We start from the raw sequence: 23,208 nt of genomic DNA on the forward strand, positions 1-23,208 counted from the left end.
GCAGAAGAATGCTCCCACTCTGGAGTAGTATCAAGACCGCTAGCATCCTGAATGCCTTCAAAGTCATCAGAAGATCCATCAACCTCACCTTCTTCCACTTCCTCCCTATAACGCTCCTCTTCCAAAACCCCCTGGGCTTCTCTTCTGGAACGGATCAGAGGAACCGGCATCAGCGGTGCCTTACGCGGAATTGGTGGAACCGAACGTGGAGTCGGCGGCGCCGGGCGTGGAGCCGAAGGAGACGGCAACGGCGTCGAGGAAGGCTCCGAAGAAGGCCGATCCAGACGAAGCCGGGATGGATCACCAGACGGCGCCGGAAACTGCCACGAAGGAGCCATCGGCAAAAAGGGCATAAAGGGAGCCTGAGCATAATGCTGCGGCACTCCCAAAGTGTATGCCATAGGACCCACAGGACCAGATGGTGCGCCGGATCGGAAGGCAGCCCTTTGAAAAATCCCATACATCACATTGAGGAAATGCGTTGAATCTGCACCCGGAGTCGGGAGCTGCGGATATGGGATTGACCCTGGATCCGGTCGAGGAGTACCAGGAACCAGAGCCGAAGTGTCCTCAACTGGCGCCTCAGGTTCAGCTGGTCCTGGAGAAGGCTCTTCCTCCTGATCCGGTTCGGCGTCAGAAGCTGGAGACTCCACTGGCGCCGGTGACTGCGCCGGAGTCCGCTTCAGCGAAGGTGACCTCTCTGGAGACATTCGAGAAGAAGATGGAGATAAAACTTCCTTGCTTCAACGCCGAGGCGACGGCGACCTCGAAGCCCTACTCCTCGAAGACCGGCGCCGAGAGCTATGCTTCCTCTTCTTATGATGTTTCTTCGACTTTGAAGAGTGCGAAGTCGACGACTCCGGCCTCGATTTCTCCTTCTTCCTACCTCTTCTTTCCTTCTTCGCCTTGGCCATGAAGAGTTTCGCCTCCCTCTCCTTCAGGGCCTTGGGGTTCATCTTTCTACAGCTGGAGCAGTCCTTCACATCATGATCTGAAGAAAGACACCACAAACAATCCTCATGGGGGTCAGTCATGGACATGTGGCCCCCACATTCCCTACAAGGTTTAAAACCCGACTTCCTTGTCGAAGACATAGCTTATCCAGAAACAGTAACCCACTACAAGACTACAAAGTAGCAGGAGAGTGCTGAAAAACCATTACGCGTCGACGGCGCGGAAAAAAGGGAACTGACGTCATCACGCCGACGTGGCTCTCTATGGCTCCGGTGACTTCATACGGAGTCGCGAGCAGAGCCGAGGTATTATGACGTCCACGTCGGCGTAGAGAGCTGGGGAAAAAAGTTCCGTGGAATGCTGGTGCAGGGGATATTCACAAGGTGAGGAATCCACTGGCAGATGTATCCATCAGAAATAGCACATTCTCAGCAGTGGAAAAAAGATTGAGCCAGTGTTCTTCCCACAGCAAGAAGATAGCCTTTGCAACCTCTGTTAGAAACTGCCTTTTGTAATCGGTTAGGCGCCTGCAGCTGAGTTAGTCTGCACTGGTGTTTAAAGATCACACCATGTGGCTCACCATCAAAGAAATTACTTAGCGGTCCAGCCATTTCTATAGGTGCAGGGCCTTGTGACAAAGGATCCAGAACCCCACACCACCCTGCTCACTCCAATAGTATATGGGGGTTATGATGTCCATTAGCACCTGCACAAGCCTTTCTTTGGTGGAGGGTAGGAAGGGACTCAGAAGCAAATAGCTCTCAACACCAACAAATTGATGTGGAGTCGAGTCTCTTAACAGACACAAGCTGCCTCTGATCTTCACTCCTCTCAGATGGCCTCCTTATTTAGGTGATGCATCTGTGACCACCGTCAGTTCTGGGTGGGGGCACGGAGAGGGGCTAGCCACTGACACAATCGAGGTCAGTAGCCACCACCGCAAATCTGTTGCAGTCTCCTCCAAATCTGGATACAATCCAACAGATTTCCTTAATATTGTGCCCACAGGATCTGGGGTCCCACTGCAGAGCCTGTATGTGCCACCTGGTGTGCTTGGCTAGCAGGATGAAGAAGGTCAACAACCCCAATAGACTTCGAGTCATCAATACTAAGATCCAGTTTAGATGAAGGGCTAGAGGGAGGGGGTGGGAAAATAAGTTGGGGGATGTTGGGTACAGAACAATACTAGCAAATTATTATGATGCACAGTGGACTTTTTGCTCTCTTTCTTGCTCTTTACCAATGTGGATGTTGATGCAGCACTGTAACAGTATGTACCATTGCAATGCTCAGAGTAACATGTTTGTGATATGGAGTATGTTGAAAAACTACTAATAAAATTTGTTTTAAAAAAAAAAATCAATACTAAGATCCAGGTTTGAGGCCCAAACATCAGGATCATAGCCTCAATGTTCTGAACTCTCCACTCTGCGGAAAAGACACAAACCTAAACCATATCCAGAATGGCTCAGATGAACGAGAGTCTGCTAAGGAGTCAGTTGTGAGTTCAGCATGTTGACAGGGGACACCAATGATGTCTTGAGGTGGCCGATGTCTGCCTGGAGTGAGCCTGCCTTCAGCAGCCAGTCCTCAAAGTAGGGGAAGACAGGTAGCCCAGATCTATGAAGCTGTGCTGCGCCCACCAACATCATTTTTGTGAACATCACCAGGGTGCCAGTGAGGCCAAAGGGGAGCAATGCAAACTGAAAATGCTCCTGGTCCACTGTGAATCGCAGGTAGCGCAAGTGGGCCTGTAGGGTGGGGATGTGGAAATAAGCGACCTACAGGTAGAACGTTCTCATCCAGTCTCCAGAGTTCAGGGCAGATAGGACCTGAGCTCGAGTTAGCATCTTGAATTTGTCCTTCCACAGGAAGGCGTTGAGAAGCCACATATCTAAAATAGGAAGTAGGCCTCTGTCCTTCTTCAGCACAAGGAAGTAGTGGGTGTAACCCAGTTCCCACTTCCAAAGCCAGAACTCTCTCTGTGGCCCCTTATGGCCCAAAAGGCCTATGCCTACTGCCATAAGATAGACAGATGGTCCTTCATCAGTCACCCTAAGGGCAGCGGGGGAAAGGAATGGAAGGGTATAGCCCCAATGTACTATTTAAAGGACCCACTTGTCTGTAGTGATGGCCTGCCATCATTGAAGGAAAAAATCGGATCCTACCTTTGACAGCGTAGTTGTGGGCTGGCAAGGACACAGTAAAGCAGTTTGGCAGCTGCTGAAAGGGCATAGCACTGAGCTGCACGTTGTCCCTACTGTTTTTATTGCCTCTGCCACAAAGTGATGAAAGGAATGCTGGTCTGGAGAGTCGTCTGGTGCTGGTTAAATGGTAAGCCTCTATCATAGGGACGGAGGATGAAATTGCCTTGTTAAGAACAGAAAACCCCAAGGAACGTGCTGTGGCTCTGCTCTCCTTGAATGGTTCCAAGGCTAAGTCCACTTTGTCACCGAAAAGGCAAGAGCTGACAAACAACATGTACATAAGGATATCTACACATCCCCGGAGAAGCCCGCAGGCCTCACCCTGACATGTGCAGAAGAGTCACCCTCATACCCATGGTGTGTCCTAAACAGTCCTTTCCAGACCACATCTAATGACAAATTTTGACATATTGTCAGACACAGCCGACAACATTCTTGCCATTGTATTTCAAAGGGCATGTGAATACGGGCAGAGAAGATGGCTGGTATTTACTAACGCCAGAGCAAGGCTTGTCAGGAAAACAAATCTGTTTGCCAAATGCTTATACAATATAAACACAAATACACACAGTATAAAGAACAATAGGAAAAGCTAGAGAAACTAAGCATTTCCTATAAATGAAAAACAAGGTATTCAAAAGACAGTGGAAAACAACCATGTCAAATATCAAATAATTATTTTGGTATACAAAGGGGGACAACGGGGAGGAGGGTGGGACAGTGAGTAATCCACAGGCAGATACTGTATCCACCAGAAAAAGCGTAACCGAAGGTAAGAAACTTGTTCTTCTGATGGATACATCTGCCTGTTGATTCCTCACCCACCTTTTGAATTGAATCCGGAGGAGGGTGTCCACCTGCCAATACCAAAAAATCCTGAAGCACAGAGCGTACAAAATGGCCAACCTTCCTAACCTCCGAATCCAAGCAGTAATGCATCGCAAAACTGTGGAGGGAGGCCCAAGTTGCCGCCTTAAAAATGTCCACAACAGGAACACCTCTAGCCAAAGCAGAAGAAGAAGACTTAGCTCTGGTGGAATAGGCTCTAATACCTTCAGGCGGCTCCTTCTTGGCCAAGGCGTAGAAGATCTTGATGCACAAGATGATCCACAGCCTTGCCCTTTATTCATCCAACATAGCCCACGAAGAGCTGATCGTCCAGCCTCAGATCCCTGGTTCTGTCTAGATAGAAACTGACAGCTCTCTTAGGGTCGAGGAGAGAAAGTCTCCCCTTCTCCTTGGAAGGGTGACGATAGAAGGTAGGTAAGGTAATGGATTGCCCAAGATTGAAAAGGGTAACCACCTTAGGCAGGAAAGCAGCCCTGGTCCTGAGAACCAACTTTTCTGCATGAATGGTCAAAAACAGAGGTTTGGAACTAAGAGCCTGAAGCTCACTTACCTTCCTGGCTGAGGTAATAGCGATCAGAAAGACAGTGTTAAAAGAAAGATGCCTCAACTGACAACTATGAAGAGGCTCAAAAGGTGAACCCATCAGAAATGTAAGAACAAGAATTAAATCCGACTGAGGTATAATGAAAGGAGTGGGAGAAAACCTATTGGTAAGGCCCTTAATGAACCTCATAACAATGGGGGACTTAAATAAAGACGGCTGGTCCTGCAAACAAAGTAAATCTGACAAGACCGACAAATATCCCTTTACCGTATCTACAGCACAACTCTGCTGAGCCAAAGAAAGAGAAAACCCTAGAATGTCAGACAAATGGGCTTTCAAAGGATCAATAGACCTCTCTCCACACCATTTAACAAATTTGGACCACCTAGAGGAATAAATAGATTTGGAAGAGTGCCTCCTGGATGATAAAATAACATACACCACATCCGGTGGAGAGAGAGAGCGAACTCCGATTGCCCTGTTCAATCTCGAGGCATGAAGGTGCAAGCTCTGGAGGTGGGGGTGTAGAACCTGCCCCTGCGAGAGGAGATCTGCCCTGAGAGGGAGACGGAGCGGAGGGTGCTATGAGAGGTGAAGTAGATCTGTGTACCACACCCTTCTTGGCCAATCTGGGGCGATTAATATGACTTGGACCAGAGTCGCAGAGCCTCTCTGCAGAGGCGATACGACCCTGTACCTCCCTGTTTGTTGATGTACCACATCGCGGTAGTGTTGTTCGTCAGGACCTGAATTGACTGACCGCGAAGGAATGGAAGGAAGGCCTTTAGTGCCGGATGTATCGCCTGCAATTCCAGAAGGTTGATGTGAAGCAACCTTTCCTTTGGAGCCCAAAGACCTTTGACCTCCAGATCCCCCAGATGTGCACCCCACCCTAGAGTGGAGGCATCTGTGATCACTGTGTACCACCGGCGGAGGAAGCTGAAAGGGCTTTCCTTGAGACAAGTTGCCCTGTACACTCCACCAAGACAGATCTGCTGCAGTTTCTCTGGAGATCCTGACTGACTCCCTAAGATCTCCATTGTGCTGATACAACTGCCTGCGGAGGCACCACTGGAGTGCCCTTATGTGCCAGCGTGCATGGTTGACCAACAGAATGCAGGAAGCGAACAGACAGAGCACACTGAGGACCTTCAGAACTGGAACAACCGCTCAATCGTGAAACAAGGGAATCATCAACTGAATGTCGAGAATCCTATGAGGAGGTGGGAAGGCTCGACACACTGTAGTATCCAGTACTGCCCCTATGAACAGGTTGCGCTGAGAGGGCACCAGGTGAGACTTGGGCACATTTATCGAGAAACCCAAAATGTACAACAGCTGCGCTGTTACCTGCAGATGATGCAGCACCATCTCTGGCGACTTTGCTTTGAGCAGCCAGTCGTCCCGATAAGGGAAAACAGGAATCCCCAACTGTCTGAGATGAGCTGCCACCACCAACATCACCTTTGTGAAGACTCGAGGTGCGGAAATAAGTCCAAACGGGAGGTCCGCAAACTGGTAGTGCTGGGACCCTACCGTGAAACGAAGATACTTCCGATGCGACTTCAGGATGGGGATGTGAAAATAGGCATCCTGCAAATCGATCGACACCATCCAGTCTTCTTGCTGCAGTGCCAGAATAACCTGACTTTCAGGAGAAGGATGAGCTGAAAGAAAAGCAGGATCATTTGGAGCAGGCCTGTATCTTCTTGATATAGTCCTTGAAACCGCCGGTGCAGAAAGGGGCTTTCTCCACACCTCCAAAATAGACTCAGTCAAAGCCTCATTAAACGGCAAAAGAGGCTCAAACACAGAGGAAGGAGAGTGTAATACCCCTGTCAAAATATTCGGTCTAAAATCAGCAGTGGGCAGCTGAAGATCTAAAAGTTCAGCAGCCTTCCTAATAACTGCATGATATGGTGCAACATCTTGTGAGGGTAAAGCCTTTGGTGATGAAAGTTCCCATTCAGGGGGAAGTATCTAAACCACTCGCCTCCTGAAAGCCTTCAAACTCATCCTCTTCAATCTCACCTTCTTCAGCCTCATCCTGCTGATATTCCTCTTTCTCTACCAGTCTCTGTGCCTCTCTCCTAGATCTCATCTTCGGAATAGGAATCGGCGTCGACGGCGCTGCGCTTCGAAGGCAAAGCTTCCGACGCGGGCAACGGCGTCGCTTGAAGTCGAGAAGAAGAGCAACCACCAGATGGAGCCGGAGACTTAGAGACTGGCGTTGAGAACCTCGGAGCCGGAAACTGCCAGGACAGCGCCGTCGGCATGAAGGGCACGAAAAGTGCCTGGGCATATTGCTGGGGAACGCCCAAATTAAAAGCAAGCGGGTCCACGGGGCCCGAAGGCGCACCGGTAGGGTAGGCTGGCCTGGCAAACATGCCCTACATTGCATTGAGGAAATGCGATGGAACCGACCCAGGCCGAGGAAAGGGTGGATAAGGAGCAGTTCTTGATCCACACGAAGCCGAGAAGGCACCGGTGACGTCAAACCCAAGACAGGAGAGGCCGCAGGTACAGGTTCATTAGAATCCCTCGGCACCAGCGAAGAACTCGGCCCAGGAGTACCCTTCGGCGTCGGTGAACGTGCCTGAGAACCTCTCGGCGTCAGAGAGCAAGCCGGTTTACCTGGAGGAGGAGGAGAAGGAGAAGGCGATGGAGAGATGTCATTACTAGAGCGATGCCCCAGAGAGGGCAATTTCAAAGCCCTACCTTTCGACGAATGACGTCGAGAACCATGCCTTCTCTTGTTCTTGTGCTTCTTCGACTTCGAAGCATGCGAAGTCGACAACTTCGATCTTTTTCAACCTCTTTTCTTCCTCCTAGCCTTTGCCATGAACAACTTAGCCTCACGCTCCTTCAAAGCTTTCGGGTTCATCTTCTGACAGCTGGTGCAACCATCGACGTCGTGGTCCGAGAAGAGGCACCACAAACAGTCTTCGTGGGGGTCCGTGATCAACATATGGCCCCCGCATTCTCTACAAGGTTTAAAACCTGACTTCTTCGACGCCATCGCACTGCCACTCCAAGGGAAGTAGCAGAAACAAAGTAACCTAAGAAGTAAATGAGGAGTCCCAGAAAACCGTTACGTGTTGTCGGCGCGGAAAAAAGGGAACTGACGTCAGCACGCCGACGAGGTCTATTTGTGGCACCAATGACATCAGACGGAGTCGCGAGCGGAGCTGTGCCATTGTGATGTCCTCGTCGACGTGGGAGAGCTAGGAGAAAAAAGATTCCATGGAATGCTAGCGCAGGGGAGAATTCAAAAGGTGAGGAATTCACAGAAATCAGCATGCATGGGTGGCACTTAGATGTGGCTCCACTAGTCACTTCAGGAGCTGAACAATATTGGGACGGAGCTGCAAAATGCCACCTTTCGGAAAGCAGAAGAATTGCTTTAAAAGCTTCCAGATCAAGTCTGACACCCGGGGGATATTTACAGGGTGAAGAATCTGCTGTTTGAAGTATCTGTCAGAAAAAATGCTTTATTATAAACATGCAAAAAGAACTATTGATGGACAGAATGCAGAACAATGTCATACATTCACCCCAGTACAGAGATCTGGGCCTAAATCCTTTGTTTTCTTACTCACAATGCCATTCCAGTTTGGATCCAGCCATATGCAAATCAGTCTTGACCTTGTGCCCAATGGGAACAGCCCAGCCCGAACTGCCAGGCCAGGTCCTCCCTGGACTGGAAACAAGCATCCTAGGACCGGTTTCGGGGTTTCACCCCTCTTCAGCCAGGATAGCTTGATTCCAGTGGCATGGAGAGCACGGGACTCACGTCTGAGCATACCCATCCCACTCGGGGTGACAAATGCAAAATAAACTATTGATGGACAGAATGCAGAACAATGTCATACATTCACCCCAGTACAGAGATCTGGGCCTAAATCCATCATTTTTTTGACTGGGGGTGAATGTTTTGCCAATGTGCAACATTCCGTCCGTCATCTTGTGTGTTTTGCTGTTAGCCCTACGTGGAAAGGGTATGCCCAGACGTGGGTCCCGTGCTCACTACGCCACTGGAGTCAAGCTATCCTGGCTGAAGAGGGGTGAAACCCCGAAACCGGTCCTAGGATGCTTGATTCCGTCCAGGGAAGACATGGCTTGGCAGTTTGGGCTGGACTGTTCCCATGAGGCACAGGGTCAAGACTGATTTGCATATAGCCATGTCTGAACTGGGGTGGCGTGGTGAGCAAAATAACGATGGATTAAACCCAGATCTGTGACTGGGGGTGAATGTTTTGCCAATGTGCAACATTCCGTCCATCATCTTGTGTGTTTTGCTTTTAGCCCTACGTGGGAAGGGTATGCCCAGACGTGGGTCCCGTGCTCACTACGCCACTGGAGTCAAGCTATCCTGGCTGAAGAGGGATGAAACCCCGAAACCGGTCCTAGGATGCTTGATTCCGGTCCAGGGAAGACATGGCTTGGCAGTTCGGGCTGGACTGTTCCCATGAGGCACAGGGTCAAGACTGATCTGCATATGGCCACGTCTGAACTGGGGTGACGTGGTGAGCAAAATAACAATGGATTAAACCCAGATCTGTGACTAGGGATGAATGTTTTGCCAATGTGCAACATTCCGTCCATCATCTTGTGTGTTTTGTTATTATAAACATATCTGCTCCTCTTTTACATATGTGCCATTTTACTAATGCACAAGTTACTTACCTTCAGTAACGATATATCTGTAAGAAACATTAGTTAGTTAGATTCCTTACCTTAGAATATCCCCAGGCTGGATCCGGAAAGATTTTTCGGTAGGAGTACCCTAGCGCGTCGGTAGGCGACTCCGCGTCTGTCGTCGGCGTGACCGCCGGGAGGACGTCGTCGGAGTATTTAGGCGCCGCCCTCGAGCGCTGATGTCAGTTCTGTACATAGCTTTCCGCGCCAGGAACGCAGAGCCATGCAAGAAACCGACACTGGTGCCATGAAACTGGGGCCATGAAGGGGATGACCTTAACCCTAGATATCGGTTCACAGAACGGGGAGGATGGGTGGGGCGGTAAGGAATCTAACTAACTAATGTTTCGTACAGATATATTGTTACAGAAGGTAAGTAACTTGTGCATCTGAAGGAAACACGTTAGTTAAATTCCTTACCTTAGAATAGATACCCCAGCAATACCAACCCCGGTGGTGGGTCTGCGAACAATATCACAAGAGGAAGTCCTGGAGAACGGAACGGTCAAAGAAGCCGTCTCTCCAGACTTGGCTGTTCAGGCAGTAACGCCCGGCAAACGTGTGCAGCGAGGCCCACGTTGCTGCCTGACAAATGTCCTGCAGAGGGACTCCCCGTCCCAAGGCAGTAGTAGCCGCTGTGGCCAGAGTGGAATGGGCCCTCAGCCCCACAGGAGGATCCTTCTTAGCCAAGAAATAACAGACCTTAATGCACAACACGACCCACCGAGAGATGGTGCGCTTGTGCACTGCCCGCCCCTTGTTAGCACCCACGTAGCCAACGAAGAGTTGGTCGTCCACCCGGAACTGTTTTGTGCGATCCAGTTAGAAGGAGAGTGCATGTTTTGTGTCCAGACGGTGGAGCCTCTCTTCCTCTTTCAAGGGATGCGGAGGCGGAAAGAAGGTGGGTATGGTAACGGATTGCCCGATGTGAAAGGCAGTAACCACCTCCGGAAGAAAAGGACGAATCCTCAGATCAACCTTGTCCTGATGGACAGAGAGGAAAGGAGGCTTAGAAGAAAGAGCCTGGAGCTCACTCACTCTTCTGGCAGAGGTGATGGCGACCATGAAAGCAGTCTTAAGAGTCAGAAGACAAAGAGGACAGTTATGAAGCGGCTCAAAGGGAGCACACATCAGATAGGTTAACAACAGATTCAACTCCCACTGAGGCATTACAAAGGGGACAGGAGGAAACATGTGAGTAATGCTTTTTAAGAATCTATTTGCAACAGGGGACTTGAAAAGAGAAGGCTAATCAGGAAGCCTTAAGAAGGCAGAAACAGCTGAAGGATATCCCTTGATGGTGCCCAGAGCAGAGCCCTGCTGGGCCAGGGAAAGAAGAAAGAGGAGAACCTCAGAAAGAGGGGCGGAAAGGGGATCCACAGCCTTTGCAGTGCACCATGCCACAAATTTGTTCCACCTGCAGGCGCATACCGTTTTAGTGGAGGGACGCCTGGCTGACAGAATAACATTACAGACTTCAGGAGGCAAGTCAAATGGCATCAACTGCCGCCGCTCAATCTCCACGCATGGAGGTGGAGGCCTGACAGGTTCGGGTGGGGGACCGTCGCATGCTGCTGTGACAGAAGGTCCTCCTGAAGAGGTAGTTGAATCAGGGAATCGATTGACAGACTGAGTAGCTCGGGATACCAGTATCTTCGTGCCCAATCCGGAGCCACAAGGATGACTTGGGCCCGGTCGCGCCTGATCTTCTTCAGCAGTCTGAGCAGAAGTGGTATAGGCGGAAAGACGTATAACAGACCGCAACTCCACTCGCGACGAAAAGCGTCTCCGAGCGAGTGCCGCCTTGGAAATTCCTTCGCGCAGAACTGATGACATTGCGTGTTCTCTCGGTGGCGAATAGATCTAACCAAGGCTCTCCCCACTGCCGAAAGAGGCCTTGCACCACGTCCGAGTTCAGACGCCATTCGTGATCCATCATGCACCGGCGGCTGAGTTCGTACGCCCTGGCGTTCAGAGAGCCCGCCAGGTGTTGAACCACCAGGATGATGCCCTGATGTTCCAGTCATGTCCAGAGGCGCAGAGCCTCCTAAAAAAGGGTCCACAACCCCACCCCACCCTGTTTGTTGCAATACCACATGGCGGTGGTGTTGTCCGTGAACACTTGCACTACACTTCCCCAGACAGAGGGAAGGAATGCCTTCAGTGCAAGCCGGATCGCCCACAGCTCCAATAGGTAGATTTGGAGCCGGGACTCCGCCAGAGACCAGAGGCCTCTGATCTCCGCCTCTCCCATGTGGCCCCCCCATCCCAGGAGGGACGCATCCGTCACCACCACGTGCTCTGGTTGGGGTAGGGAGAGGGATCTGCCACTGACCCAATCGCGGTCCGTGAGCCACCACTGCAACTGTCTTGCAGTGCCCTCCGAGATCAGGACGTGGTCGGACATGTTGCCCTGATGTTGAGCCCACTGGAACTTCAGGTCCCACTGCAGAGCCCGCATCCGCCACCTGGCGTGATGTAGCAGCACGATGCAGGAGGCCATCAGACCCAGCAGCCGTGGGGCCATCATGAACAAAATTTGGGATAAAGGCTGAAAGATCGGAATCAGAGCCTGAATATCCCGAACCCGCTGTTCGGGGGGATAGACCCGAAACTGTGCCGAGTCCAGAACCGCTCCGATGAAGAGGAGCTTCTGGGAGGGACTCAGATGTGACTTCGGGACGTTGATGGAGAACCCCAGCAAATGCAGGAGGTCGGCTGTTGTCTGGAGGTGGGAGACGACTGTTCATAGAGATAGGGGAAGACTGGAACCCCTAAGCTGCGACCACCGCCATCACTTTCGTGAACACCCGAGGGGCACTGGTGAGGATGAAGAGGAGCACGGTAAACTGAAAGTGCTCGTGGCCTACAGTGAACCGCAGGTAAAGCCGGTGGGCCGGCAGGACGGGTATGTGGAAATAAGCGTTCTCCAAGTCCTACGCTACCATCCAGTCTCCAGGGTCTAAGGCAGCCAGAATCTGAGCTGAAGTCAGCATCTTGAACTTCACCTTCCGGAGGAAGGCGTTGACGCTCCTGAGGTCCAAGATAAAGCGTAGGTCCCCTTTGCCCTTCTTGGGAACCAGAAAGTAGTGGGAGTAACAACCTCGTCCTACTTCTGGGCCGGGAACGCGCTCGATGGCCCCCTTGGCCAAGAGGGCCGTAACTTCCTCCTGCAGAAGTTGCAAGTCATCCCCCGACATGCGGTGGCACAGAGGTGGCATGGCTGGAGGGGTCGCCTCGAAGGGGAGGGAGTAGCCCCTCCGGACGATTTGCAGCACCCACCTGTCCAAAGTGATGGTACGCCAGTGGAGCAGGTGATGGCGAATTCTGCCTCCCACTGGCGTTGAATGGGCCTGAAAGCTCGGACTAGGAAGGCTTTGAGGCAGATGCTTTGCTGCAGAGGCTCTCTGTCCCCTTGCTCCGCCACGGCGGAATCCACATCTGCGACCGTGTTGAGGTTGGTTCTGCAGCCTGTGGCCACGAAAGGGGCGAAAAGCAGAAGCTTGCTGGCGCTGGGCCAAGAGGCCCAAAGACTTGGCCTTAGCCCTGGAGTCCTTAAAGCGCTCCAGCAAGCTATCCGCTTTGTAGCCAAAAAGGCGACGGCCATCAAAGGGCATGTCCATGAGGGTGCTCTGGACATCCCCTGAAAAGTTTGTGGACCTCAGCCAGGCGTGACGACGTATCACCACCGTCGTTGCAATCGCTCTACCCAGCGAGTCTGTGGTGTCAAGTCCATATCGGATGGAATACCGTGCTGCATCACGCCCCTCAGCAAGAGCCTGGGCGAGCCGTGTCCAGGCCTCCTCCGGACACTGGGGCAGCACGTCCGCAACCATATCCCACAAAGAGTGGGTGTAACGGTCCAAAAGGCACGCGGTATTAATGGACCGCAACCCCAGACTGAGGGAGGAAAACAGTTTCTTGCCAAACTGCTCCAATCTTTTGGATTCTCGATCAGGAGGTGCGGACGGGAAGGCAGTTTAGGACGTGGAGGCCTGGATAACCAGACTCTCAGGGGTGGGGTGTACGGACAGAAATCTGGAGTCGCCCGGAGCTGGGCGTTGGCGCCGGGCCACGTTCCGATCCACAGGAGAGACTGTGGAGGGCTTGGACCAAGTGCCCATCAGAACGTTGGTGAGGGCCTCATTAAACTGCAGCAGAGGCTCCGAAGAGCTTACTGGCGGTTGAAGCACCTCAGTGAGCAGGTTAGTCCTCACGGCCGCTGCAGGGAGCTCCAGGTGCAAGGCCTGGGCCGCCCTGCGCAGCACCACAGCATAAGTCGCACCCTCCTTCGTAGCCACGGAAGGAGGAGAGATGAAACCAGGGACGGCGCCGGGAGCGCCACCATGGGGGTCAGTGCCAGCGGAGGAGTCGTGAGGTCAACTGGCGTCGACCGGGATCCAGGCCTGAATCCCACAGGGACCTGCGGCATCGGGACGGAAGTCGACGCCGGCGCCGGGCCCGAAGCCGCCGGCTTGCTAGGACTCCCAGTCGGACCTGCGGGGCCCTGAGGCGCGCCGGCAGGCCTCGACGTCTGAAAGAGGCTCCTCATGGCCACGAGGAAGTCTCGAATCTCGCCGGGGTCGCATGAGGCCCAGGGACCGGAGGGTGTGGGGTCGGATGCGACTCCTGCGGCTCTGGCGGAGCCGCGCGGTTGGTGCCACCTGAACACTTGTCCGAGTCGCACTTTCGGCGAGGGGAATCAGAAGAGCGATGTCGCTTCTTCGACTTCTTTTTACCATGCCTCGACTTACCTGAGTGCGAGGACTTGGATCCCGACGAGCGGTGATAACTGCGGCTCCGTGACCGGTCCCTCGACTTCCTCCTCGACCGGGACCTCGAGCGGCGCGGAGCCGACTGCCGGATCTCGAGGAGCTTGCGGGACCGCTCCCGTCTAGCCTTCGAGGTCAAGGCCTGGCAGTAGAGGCACGACTTGTGATCGTGGTCGGCCCCAAGACAGTAGAGACACCGATGGTGGGGGTCGGTAACCAACATCAGTCGGTGACAGACGTCACATGGCTTGAACCCGGGCATCCCTACGGCACCAGGAGTCGAAGTCGACTCGAAAAAGATAGACAAAAATTTCCAAAAAAGTTAGTCAAAAAATGACTAAGGGTACGCTCTTCCCGGATCTGCGCTTACTGGCGCAGAAAAAAGAAGAACTGACGTCCGCGCGCGAGGGCGGCGTCCAAGTACTCCGATGACGTCATCCCGGCAGTCACGATGCTGACGACTGACGCGAAGTCGCAGACGACACCTACTGACGCGCACGGGTACTGCTGACGAAAAATCTTTCCGGATCCAGCATGACACCTGGGGATATTCTAAGGTAAGGAATCTAACTAACGTGTTTCTTTCAGATTGCATTTATATATTATAAATCATCCTGGTAACTAATGTGTGCTTTTGTGACATAAACAAAGGGTTATGATTATAGGTAGACTCTGTGGATATGCATACTCTGCGTGGATAACTGCAGAAAATATCTTACTTTTTTAAACACAAATTTAGCGTGTCAGGTCCTGATAAAAGTGCAGGATACTTTGGACCACCTAAAGCGCAGAAAACATTGACCACTGAAAAGGGTATGTGATGTATATGGTCGCTTTTTATGTTGTAGCAAAAACACGTTAATACAATAATAAAATTCCCTAGTTTTGTCTGGATGCACTTTTAATATTATCTCACACCCACTCGGTTTAAGGTTTTCAATGTGCACCCATTTTTAAAAATTCAAGCAAGCTTTGGGCTTCAGCAAATAGGATGTACCAGTGAACATTTACGCAATAAGCTATGGTAGTAGCTTCCTGCCTTCAAATAACGTCCAATAATCATTATTTAGTGTATGATTACCTCGCTTCTGGCCAATGTTCACTAAGAACCACATGATGATAGCAGAGCATACTGGATGCTTCGCTATCTACTTTCTCAACTTTTTGGTACTTGTGGATCCCCTATAAGTTAAGTCACTTCATATTACCAAGTATCACATAAGCTCTGCAAGAATTCGACACATTTAGCGAGTTGATTTCAAGGAAGTTTACCAGAACAATTCAGTACTGATGTGTTGTGTCATTTCCTAAAGCAAATTCACCATATGCTGTAGGTTTCTAGCAGAATCACCATATCTGTAGGCCACAACAACACAGTATAAGGAAAGCCCTTCCAAAAAACAAAACAGGAAAGGGAAACAGGCAATGATGCTGGTGGTGTGCAGCGATCTAGGTATGAACCCTTCCTGCAAGGAAACCACTGAGCCACATGAGGATAAAAGTGAGCAAAGTCAACTGAATGTTACCAAGCTGCACGCAGTCCACTGGGCATCTACCAAGATTAGAATAAACAGAAACTGGTGGTGCACCTATTACAGTGCCAGAGATAACTCATGGTGTTCTCCCTTCCTGTTTGTGTAGCACTCCACATCTATGGGTATCTCTGCTTGCATTAGAAAAGGGTTCAAATATATATTATCTGTAGAAGTTTTATAAAACGAGAACCTGCAGAGGACGGCAAACAGACAAGATGCAAAACTGCAAGGGATGTACTATCCAAGACATGCATTAGAAATGAGAAATATGTGAAAGACTTATCAGTCTTCGCTTCCCATTTAAAAAGCTAAGTAGCATTCTTAAGAATCATGTTTTTATAAATTGACTAGTGAAAGAGTTAAGATCCATAGCACAGTGGATGTTTTTTATGCTTCAGGCATTAACTAACATTAATGGTAAAGCAGATGCTCTAACACCACCTCTCGTAACTTGCGGTATTCTGTAACAAAAAAACATGCAGCATGCCACGACAAATGGAAATACTTCAAACATTTCTTCCACCTGGAGATGCTCTAATCCCCATATAAAAAAGACCTTAAAGGAGCAGGTCCTTCTTGCAAATTAACATGAAGCCCTTCCTGCCTTTTAAAGGACAGGAAGGGCTTTTAGTGATGATTATGAACCAAGAGAAAAGTATGCAACACATTTCCTTGTAAGATGAGATTAATAGTATATGGCTCTGCATTACAATGGGAGGAGATCAGGAAGACAAATTGGGCCAAAACTACAAAATACCAAAAGAAAACAGGAACCAGTCAGAAACCTGATAATTTAGGTCTTTATACTGTATCAAAAATGTCCTGGTTTAGATGAAATAAAACCATCACTTACTTTGGCCAAGTGTAGTATCCCCAGTGAGTTTTTTCAACAAACAAGCATGCTTCCCAAGATTCTTTGGTAACTGGTAAATTCCCACTGTTATATTGCAGCCACTGATTATCAGGTCTGTCGCCAACCATAAAATTTAAAGGTTTTTCATGTCCACCTTTTATCAAAGATACAAATCAGTTAATAACATATTATTTTTAACAAAATCCATCTATTTGCCAACAAAAAAAAACAAGACGAGGAACAATTATACCACCGTTACTGACTATACAACACACTTTCCTGACATTTACATGACATTGCATTAAGGACTAAAATCAATATCAAATATACTGCAATCTGATATGTACTAAACATAGTGCATGACAGGATTGATTTCTTATTAGTATAGTGAAACCTTAAGTGGACTTTATCAACTAAACAATTTGATTAGAAAGCAAAGTAATGATGTTAACCTTGCTGCCATAACTTGCCACAGATGAAATCTACACACTATAGTTAAAAAAAACCACAAAGTTATCAAACAAGAGCATTCACCATACTTTACCTATAGTGTATGATTCCAAAACATATAACAGATGACCCGTTCCCTTATAATTTTTTTTTTAAACAAATTTAATTGTCAAATCGCAAATATGTTGCAGGGCTCTGTACTCCAGAGACAACTGCAGGTTCAAATTTGCATAGACAAGGAAGCAATTGACCTTTTCAGAGTAACAACTCAAATACATGACTGGTAGAGCAAGAAGGATACTAATACCCCCAAAACTCCCCTCCTCCATCGCCCCCCCCCAGAGTCGCACAACGTCCACTGAGTTCAGTCCACAAGCAGTATACATGGAAAAAAAGAATGTTAGCATAGGTACACACACCCCCCAGACCACCCCCCGCACCAGAACAGGCCCATATGACCTAGCAATTACTCCACTGGAAGAACGTCCGCAACAATGGGATGCCCCAGCCACAGACCCCAGTAGTACACCCACTGTTTCCATACTTTGTAATGCTTACGTGGGCATCCCCTGGCTACAAAGATTGGCTGTTCCAGACCCATGCAAAAATCCAGCCCATTTTTCCATGCTGCCACCGAGGGGGGCCGTGGATCTTTTCATGCCTTGGCTATATCACGTTTCGCCAATGTGAGGCCCAGTTGCATAAGATGTCTTTTATAAACATTCTCTCCCTATCCCCTCCATAAAATGGAGCAGAGCGAACTGCGGCGTACGCTGGAGTTCCCACCCCAAGAACTCCGACAGACAGGAAAACACCCCCTTCCAAAATCAGTCAACGGATGAACACAGCCAGACAGTATGCATAAATGTGCCCTCCTCCTGGCCACATCGAAGACATTCCAGGGAGGCAATCAATCCCGCCCGCCACAGTCGAACCCAAGTGAAGTAGGCCCTGTGTAAATATTTAAATTGAATGAGGAGGAGACGCATCGCTATGGCCATTCCCCGGGGGGCGGCCAGGGCCTCCCTCCAGTTCCCTAATCATTTTAATGATTCTTAATGACGGTGCACCTTATTTCGAGGAATTGCAAATAGATTGTACTATTCTGAACTCCTCCTTCCACTTCTCCAGATGTAACCACATACACTTTCTCAAATCCAATACAACCCAGTTGAGTTGACACCAGGGAAACAATTTCATCCAAAACTACAAGACCACGTTTACTGGTTGCAAAAGCCTTACCATACTAATATACAGTTTGTAAAAATTCTGATTTATATTAAACTGCTCTAAGGGATACTATTCAGTCTTCAGTGTGTTTACTTTTGAAAAGATCCCATCTGGGATCCCAGACCTTATTGAACACACATTGATGGTCTTAAGGGTGCAATTAAAGGCATTCTTCCAGAGCTTACTAAACCTACCGGAAACTGGCCAAATCTTGTAACTAGTACTGCCTATGGTCCCTGTGTACCATACTCTCAGTGAGATTACTGATCGTGAACTGCAGCCACATTCACTAATACAAAAGCTGCATACAATGAGGTCAGACAGAAAGCTATTGTTTGATTATTTAAAATCAAAAGAAAACAAATTAAGTTGGCATATAAGACACGACTTAAATTAGCAGCTTCATCACGAACATCCCTTTAGAAGAAATGGGAAACAGAGGTTGGAAGAGGATGCAATGATGATTAAAGAAGGGGCTCTAGTCTACCCGAAAAGTATCACACCAGATTCAAATACATACAATTCAACATTTGGCACAGGGTGTAACTAAACACAAGCAAGCTTAGCAAAATTTACTGTGGGGTGTCTGACATGTGTCCATGCTGTCATGTAGCGTTAGCAGGTCTCTCACACGTGTGGATCTTCATACCCATATCGCAACTACAGGTAGAAGCAGCATATAAGACATCAAAGGATCTACCTAGAGGGTGTATAAACGTTCTAAAAAGAGCAGAAGTGGATCCGAATTCTTAAATCTCACTCAAATAATTGCTTGCACAACCATAACATTAGTATTGAAGGCTCCCACTCTCCCATCCCACACCAGATGGCTCAAAGCCATTCAAATCGGGCTGAAGCGGAATGTACCTCTGAAATGTTCCTCATCGCTTCTCTCTCTTGCTCCTAGTGAGGTTCTGGAATGGTTTTAGGGCAGCCAATTTCTGAATGTCATTTAGAACTGCTTGATGAAATGTAAGAATCTCATTGGGTAAAGCCCCCGCAGGGGAAATGAATATTGAGATATTTATTAGACCTGAATCCATGGTGTCCTCTTCCATAGGTTTGTACTTAAAAAAAGCTTGGCGTCTGATTTTCCAGAAAAAAAAGAATAGCTCACAGTTTAGTTCAAAAGGATCCTCCTTGGGTGGGAACATAACCCATTCCTTTATTGACAACCTTCCTCCCACCCTCTGTTAACTCTCTCTTGGATAGGTGTACAATCAAGTGAACTTGTTCAGCTTCTTACCATGGCTGTGTTATCATCTAGGACTCCTACAAATTCTCATTGATACGATGTCTATTTCCTCTTCCTCTGCCCCTGCCTAAGAAATACGAGGCAAATGCTGCCATGGTCTAAGAGGAGGAAAAAGGCAACTGGTGTTGCCACATCGGTTGATGATGCTGAACAGGTAGTTGTAAAATCTTTAAGGGCATCTAATTCGTCATCACTGCTCCATTCATCCGAGCTCAAGGTGCTGCTAACAGATTTGCCCTTCTCTTTTTTGTTCAGCCATTTCCTCGTGGGTAGACCCTGGGCGACCTGCTGTTCCTGGTGGGACAGGAGCATTTTCAGTTTGCTGTGCTCAGTTTTGGTCTCACAAGAGACCCTGTGGTGATCGCAAAAGTGATGGTGGTGGCAGCAGTGCACCTTTGGAGGTCAGGGGTGCCAATCTTTCCATACCTAAATGACTGCCTGATGAAGCCGGGCTTAGCCCAGGCAGTTGTCAAGCGTTCCTTGACTACGGCAAACCCCCTAACATCTTTGGGTTCACTATCAACATGCGGAAGTCACACCTCACAACTTTTCAGATGATCCCCTTCATCAGAGCCATTCTAGACACAGTTTGGTTTTGTGCCTTTCACGCAGGAAATAGAATCCAGGACATTCAAGACATGATACAGATCTTTCAGCCTCGGTCCTGGATTTCAGTGAGGTCAATTCTGGGGCTGCTGGGACTTATGGCATCCTGCTGGTCGAACATGCCAGGTGGCATATGCAGGCTTTGCAGGAGGATCTGAACTCTCAGTGTGCCCAACATCTAGGGAACCACTCCAACCAAGTTCAGATTTTGGAGGAGACTGCAAAAGACCTGCAGTGGTGGTTACAGCATGGTGATTGGGTCAGCGGCAAGACCCTCTCCATTCCCCACCCAGAGCGGACAGTGGTGATTAATGTATCACTTCCTGGTTTAGGTGGCGATCTGGGTTAGGTGGAGATCAGAGGTCTTTGGTCCCTGGCGGAGTCTTGACTCCATATCAACCTTCTGGAGCGGAAGGCCATTCACTTGGTGTTGAAGAACAAGTTACTTACCTTTGGTAACACACTATCTGGTAGAGACTATCTAGCTGCAGATTTCTTATCTTTGAATTTCCCAGGCATCAGGCTGGATCCTGAAACTTTTACTGAGCAATACCCCCTGCGCGTGACGTCGGGTGGCTCCACTAGGCTCCGCGTGATGTCGTCTGCGCCGCTTATGACGTTGCGGTCCCTATATAGGTGTCACCCAGGCACGCGGACGTCAGTAATTTTCGTTTTTCCATGCCTGAAGCGCACAGCCACAAAGTAACTGACGTAGTCGTGTGCAAAACTAGGGCCCTGAAAGCGGGAAAACAACCCTAGTCCTACAATATCGGTCCGCAAAGCGGGGAGGCATGGGTGGGGCTGCAAGGAAACTGCAGCTAGACAGTCTCTACCAGATAATGCTCAAATGTGTGGCGCATGGCCTCGTAAAACTCTTATCTGAGCGTGAGTCGCTCTGGCTCCCGGAAAAGGGGGGGGGGCGGGGGAGACAAAGCTCACTGTGGCTCCGGCTCCGCTGAACCGTGCCTAGAGCGTCGGTGCTCCCTACCTCTCTCGGCGACGGACGCCAGTTGAGGTGAAGACGAAGTCCGCTTGGACTTCTTCATCTTCTTATGCCTCTTCCCTGAGGACCTCGAATGGGAGGAAGAGGACTTAGGGCTCCAGGAGCGGTACCAGGACCTCCTCTTCTTCGATCGGGACCATGATCCTCCTTGGAGTTCTGCTGGACGGTGTCGACTGCCAGGCCGCAAGTAACTTCATAGCCCGCTCCCTCAAGGTCTTCGGAGCCATCGCCCCGACAATCCGAACACGACTTAGTATCGTGGTCGTGCTCTAGACACCAAAGACATACAATGTGGGGATCAGTGACCAACATCATGTGGAAAGAAGTTCTGCACGGCTTGAAACCTGTCTTCCTCGAAGACATCCCTCGCACACGAAGTCGGAAAAAATCCAAACCAAGATTTCTACAAAAGTCGAGAAAAAGCTTGCCAAAAAGTAGCAGAGGGGTAGCTCTTCCCAGATTGGCACTCAACTGGACTGGAAAGAAAAGAACTGATGCCCCTGCGCCTGGGTGTCGCCTATATAGGCCCCGCAATGTCATACCCGACGCCGTCACGCGTAGCCGAATGGAGCCACCCGACGTCACCCGCAAGGGGTATTTGTGAGAAAGTGCCATCTTTCTTGCATGGTATGCCCCAACTTTTTGCTGAATTGCTGAATGTACTTTGACTGAGTGTACCCTGGACTCCTGCCAATCAGGTGCCCAGGGCCTATGTTCCTTCACTAAAAACACTAAACCCAAATTGGCAAACCCTGGCCACATGTCAGCCCCTGGGAAATGGTACCATAGGTACCCAGGGCCTTGTGACCAGGGAAGGTCTCTAAGGGCTGCAGCACTCATTGTGCCACCCTTAGAGGCCCTGTACCCTTACACACACACACTGCCCTTGCAGGCTGGGTGTCTGGGTACAAGACAAAACAAAGAGTCGACATGGCACACATCCCTGTGTGCCATGCCCATCACCTACACTGCCATGGCATACATCAGCCACCCCTCTAGCTGGGTGCCCTATGCCAATGGTGTGGGCACAGGAGCAGGAGCCCTGTGCCCCTACAGTACCCAGGTCCATTTCTGGGCACTGTAAGTGCAGTGCTGCCATTTAAGAGTACATGGTGCTGGGAGGTCGCAACACTGAAGACTGAGAAGTTTGGTATCAAACTTCTCAGCACATTAAACCCACACTGATGTCAGTGTGGGATTTAATGTACCAAGCACCCCAGAGGACATCTTAGAGATGGCCCCTAAAACCTAACCTACAATCCACATCTGTTCTGAGGCTGCCTAGGCTGCCACACAGCAGACATGTTGCTGGACCCCTGGGTAGGAGAGCCCCTGCTCTCCTGGGCCTGCAACAATGCACATCCTGGGCGAGGTGCTAAATCTCCTCCCCGAGGATAGGCAGGGGAAAGCTTCAAAGGCATGCCACCTCTGTGTGCTTCCCCATGCCACTGCAACCCCACACTCTGGCGGGAAGCTTGGCCGGAAACCCCAAATAAGGACAGGGGATGTGCCAGCCTGCCAACCCCACCCCTCAGGTGGGGGAGGCGAGGTGAAGCACATCTCCAGGCTCTCGCCATCTTGAAGATGGGAAGCCCTGCCCTATCAGGACTAGGCTACTACCCCCCTCCCACAGGAGAGAGGCAGGATAGGGGGTGTACCCAACCCAGGACAGGGACCCATTGGTCCATGCCTTTCACCTACCTGTAACGCCCCTAAATCTAGTATTTAGGGGCACCCTGAACCTTCCTTCCCCAGATTCCAGATTCCAAAATCCGAAGAAGAGCTAGAAGAAAGAAGACCTGCCCTGCAGCTGCTAAGAAGAGGAAGACACCAACTGCTTTGGCCCCAGCTCTACCGGCCTGTCGACCCTCGAACCTGCTCCTGCTCCAGCCCGGCATCTCTTGTGGCCAGCAACCTCACAAACCCCGGAGGACCTGGCTACCTTTTGACTCTAAACTCCTGGGACTCCCATGAGTAGAGGCTCTACTCAAAATCTACTTCTAATCCCTGGCAGCAGCCCGGAACCGCGAACCCAGCACACACTGCACCAGCCCAGCCTGGCCTGTGCCGGAGTGAACAAAGACCACGAGGACGACCCCACGATGACTGTGACCTTGAGTCCGGCACCCAAGGACCTCCCTCGACACTCCTGAAGAAGCCTGCAGCCTCAGAACCAGGTGCCCCCCACAATCGTGTTCAACAGAGGGTAAGATTTCCCGACACCAAAAGGCACCCCTGCACCCGGCGCCCCG

The 23,208-nt window shown here is 50.1% G+C and overlaps 1 protein-coding gene across 2 annotated transcripts in view; it reads right to left on the reverse strand.

Annotated features, from left to right (window-relative positions):
* The window catches only part of PSME4 (proteasome activator subunit 4), a 1,714,764-nt gene that overhangs the window by 801,047 nt on the left and 890,509 nt on the right, over positions 1-23,208 (reverse strand). For both annotated transcript variants that reach the window (XM_085612595.1, XM_085612594.1), the window contains one exon: positions 16,413-16,566. In XM_085612595.1, coding sequence (XP_085468721.1) covers positions 16,413-16,566 — 154 coding nt within the window. The remainder of the gene's footprint in view (positions 1-16,412; positions 16,567-23,208) is intronic.

This window comes from Triturus cristatus, chromosome 6 (genome assembly GCF_964204655.1).
Source record: "Triturus cristatus chromosome 6, aTriCri1.1, whole genome shotgun sequence".
Classification (NCBI taxonomy): Eukaryota; Metazoa; Chordata; class Amphibia; order Caudata; family Salamandridae; genus Triturus; species Triturus cristatus.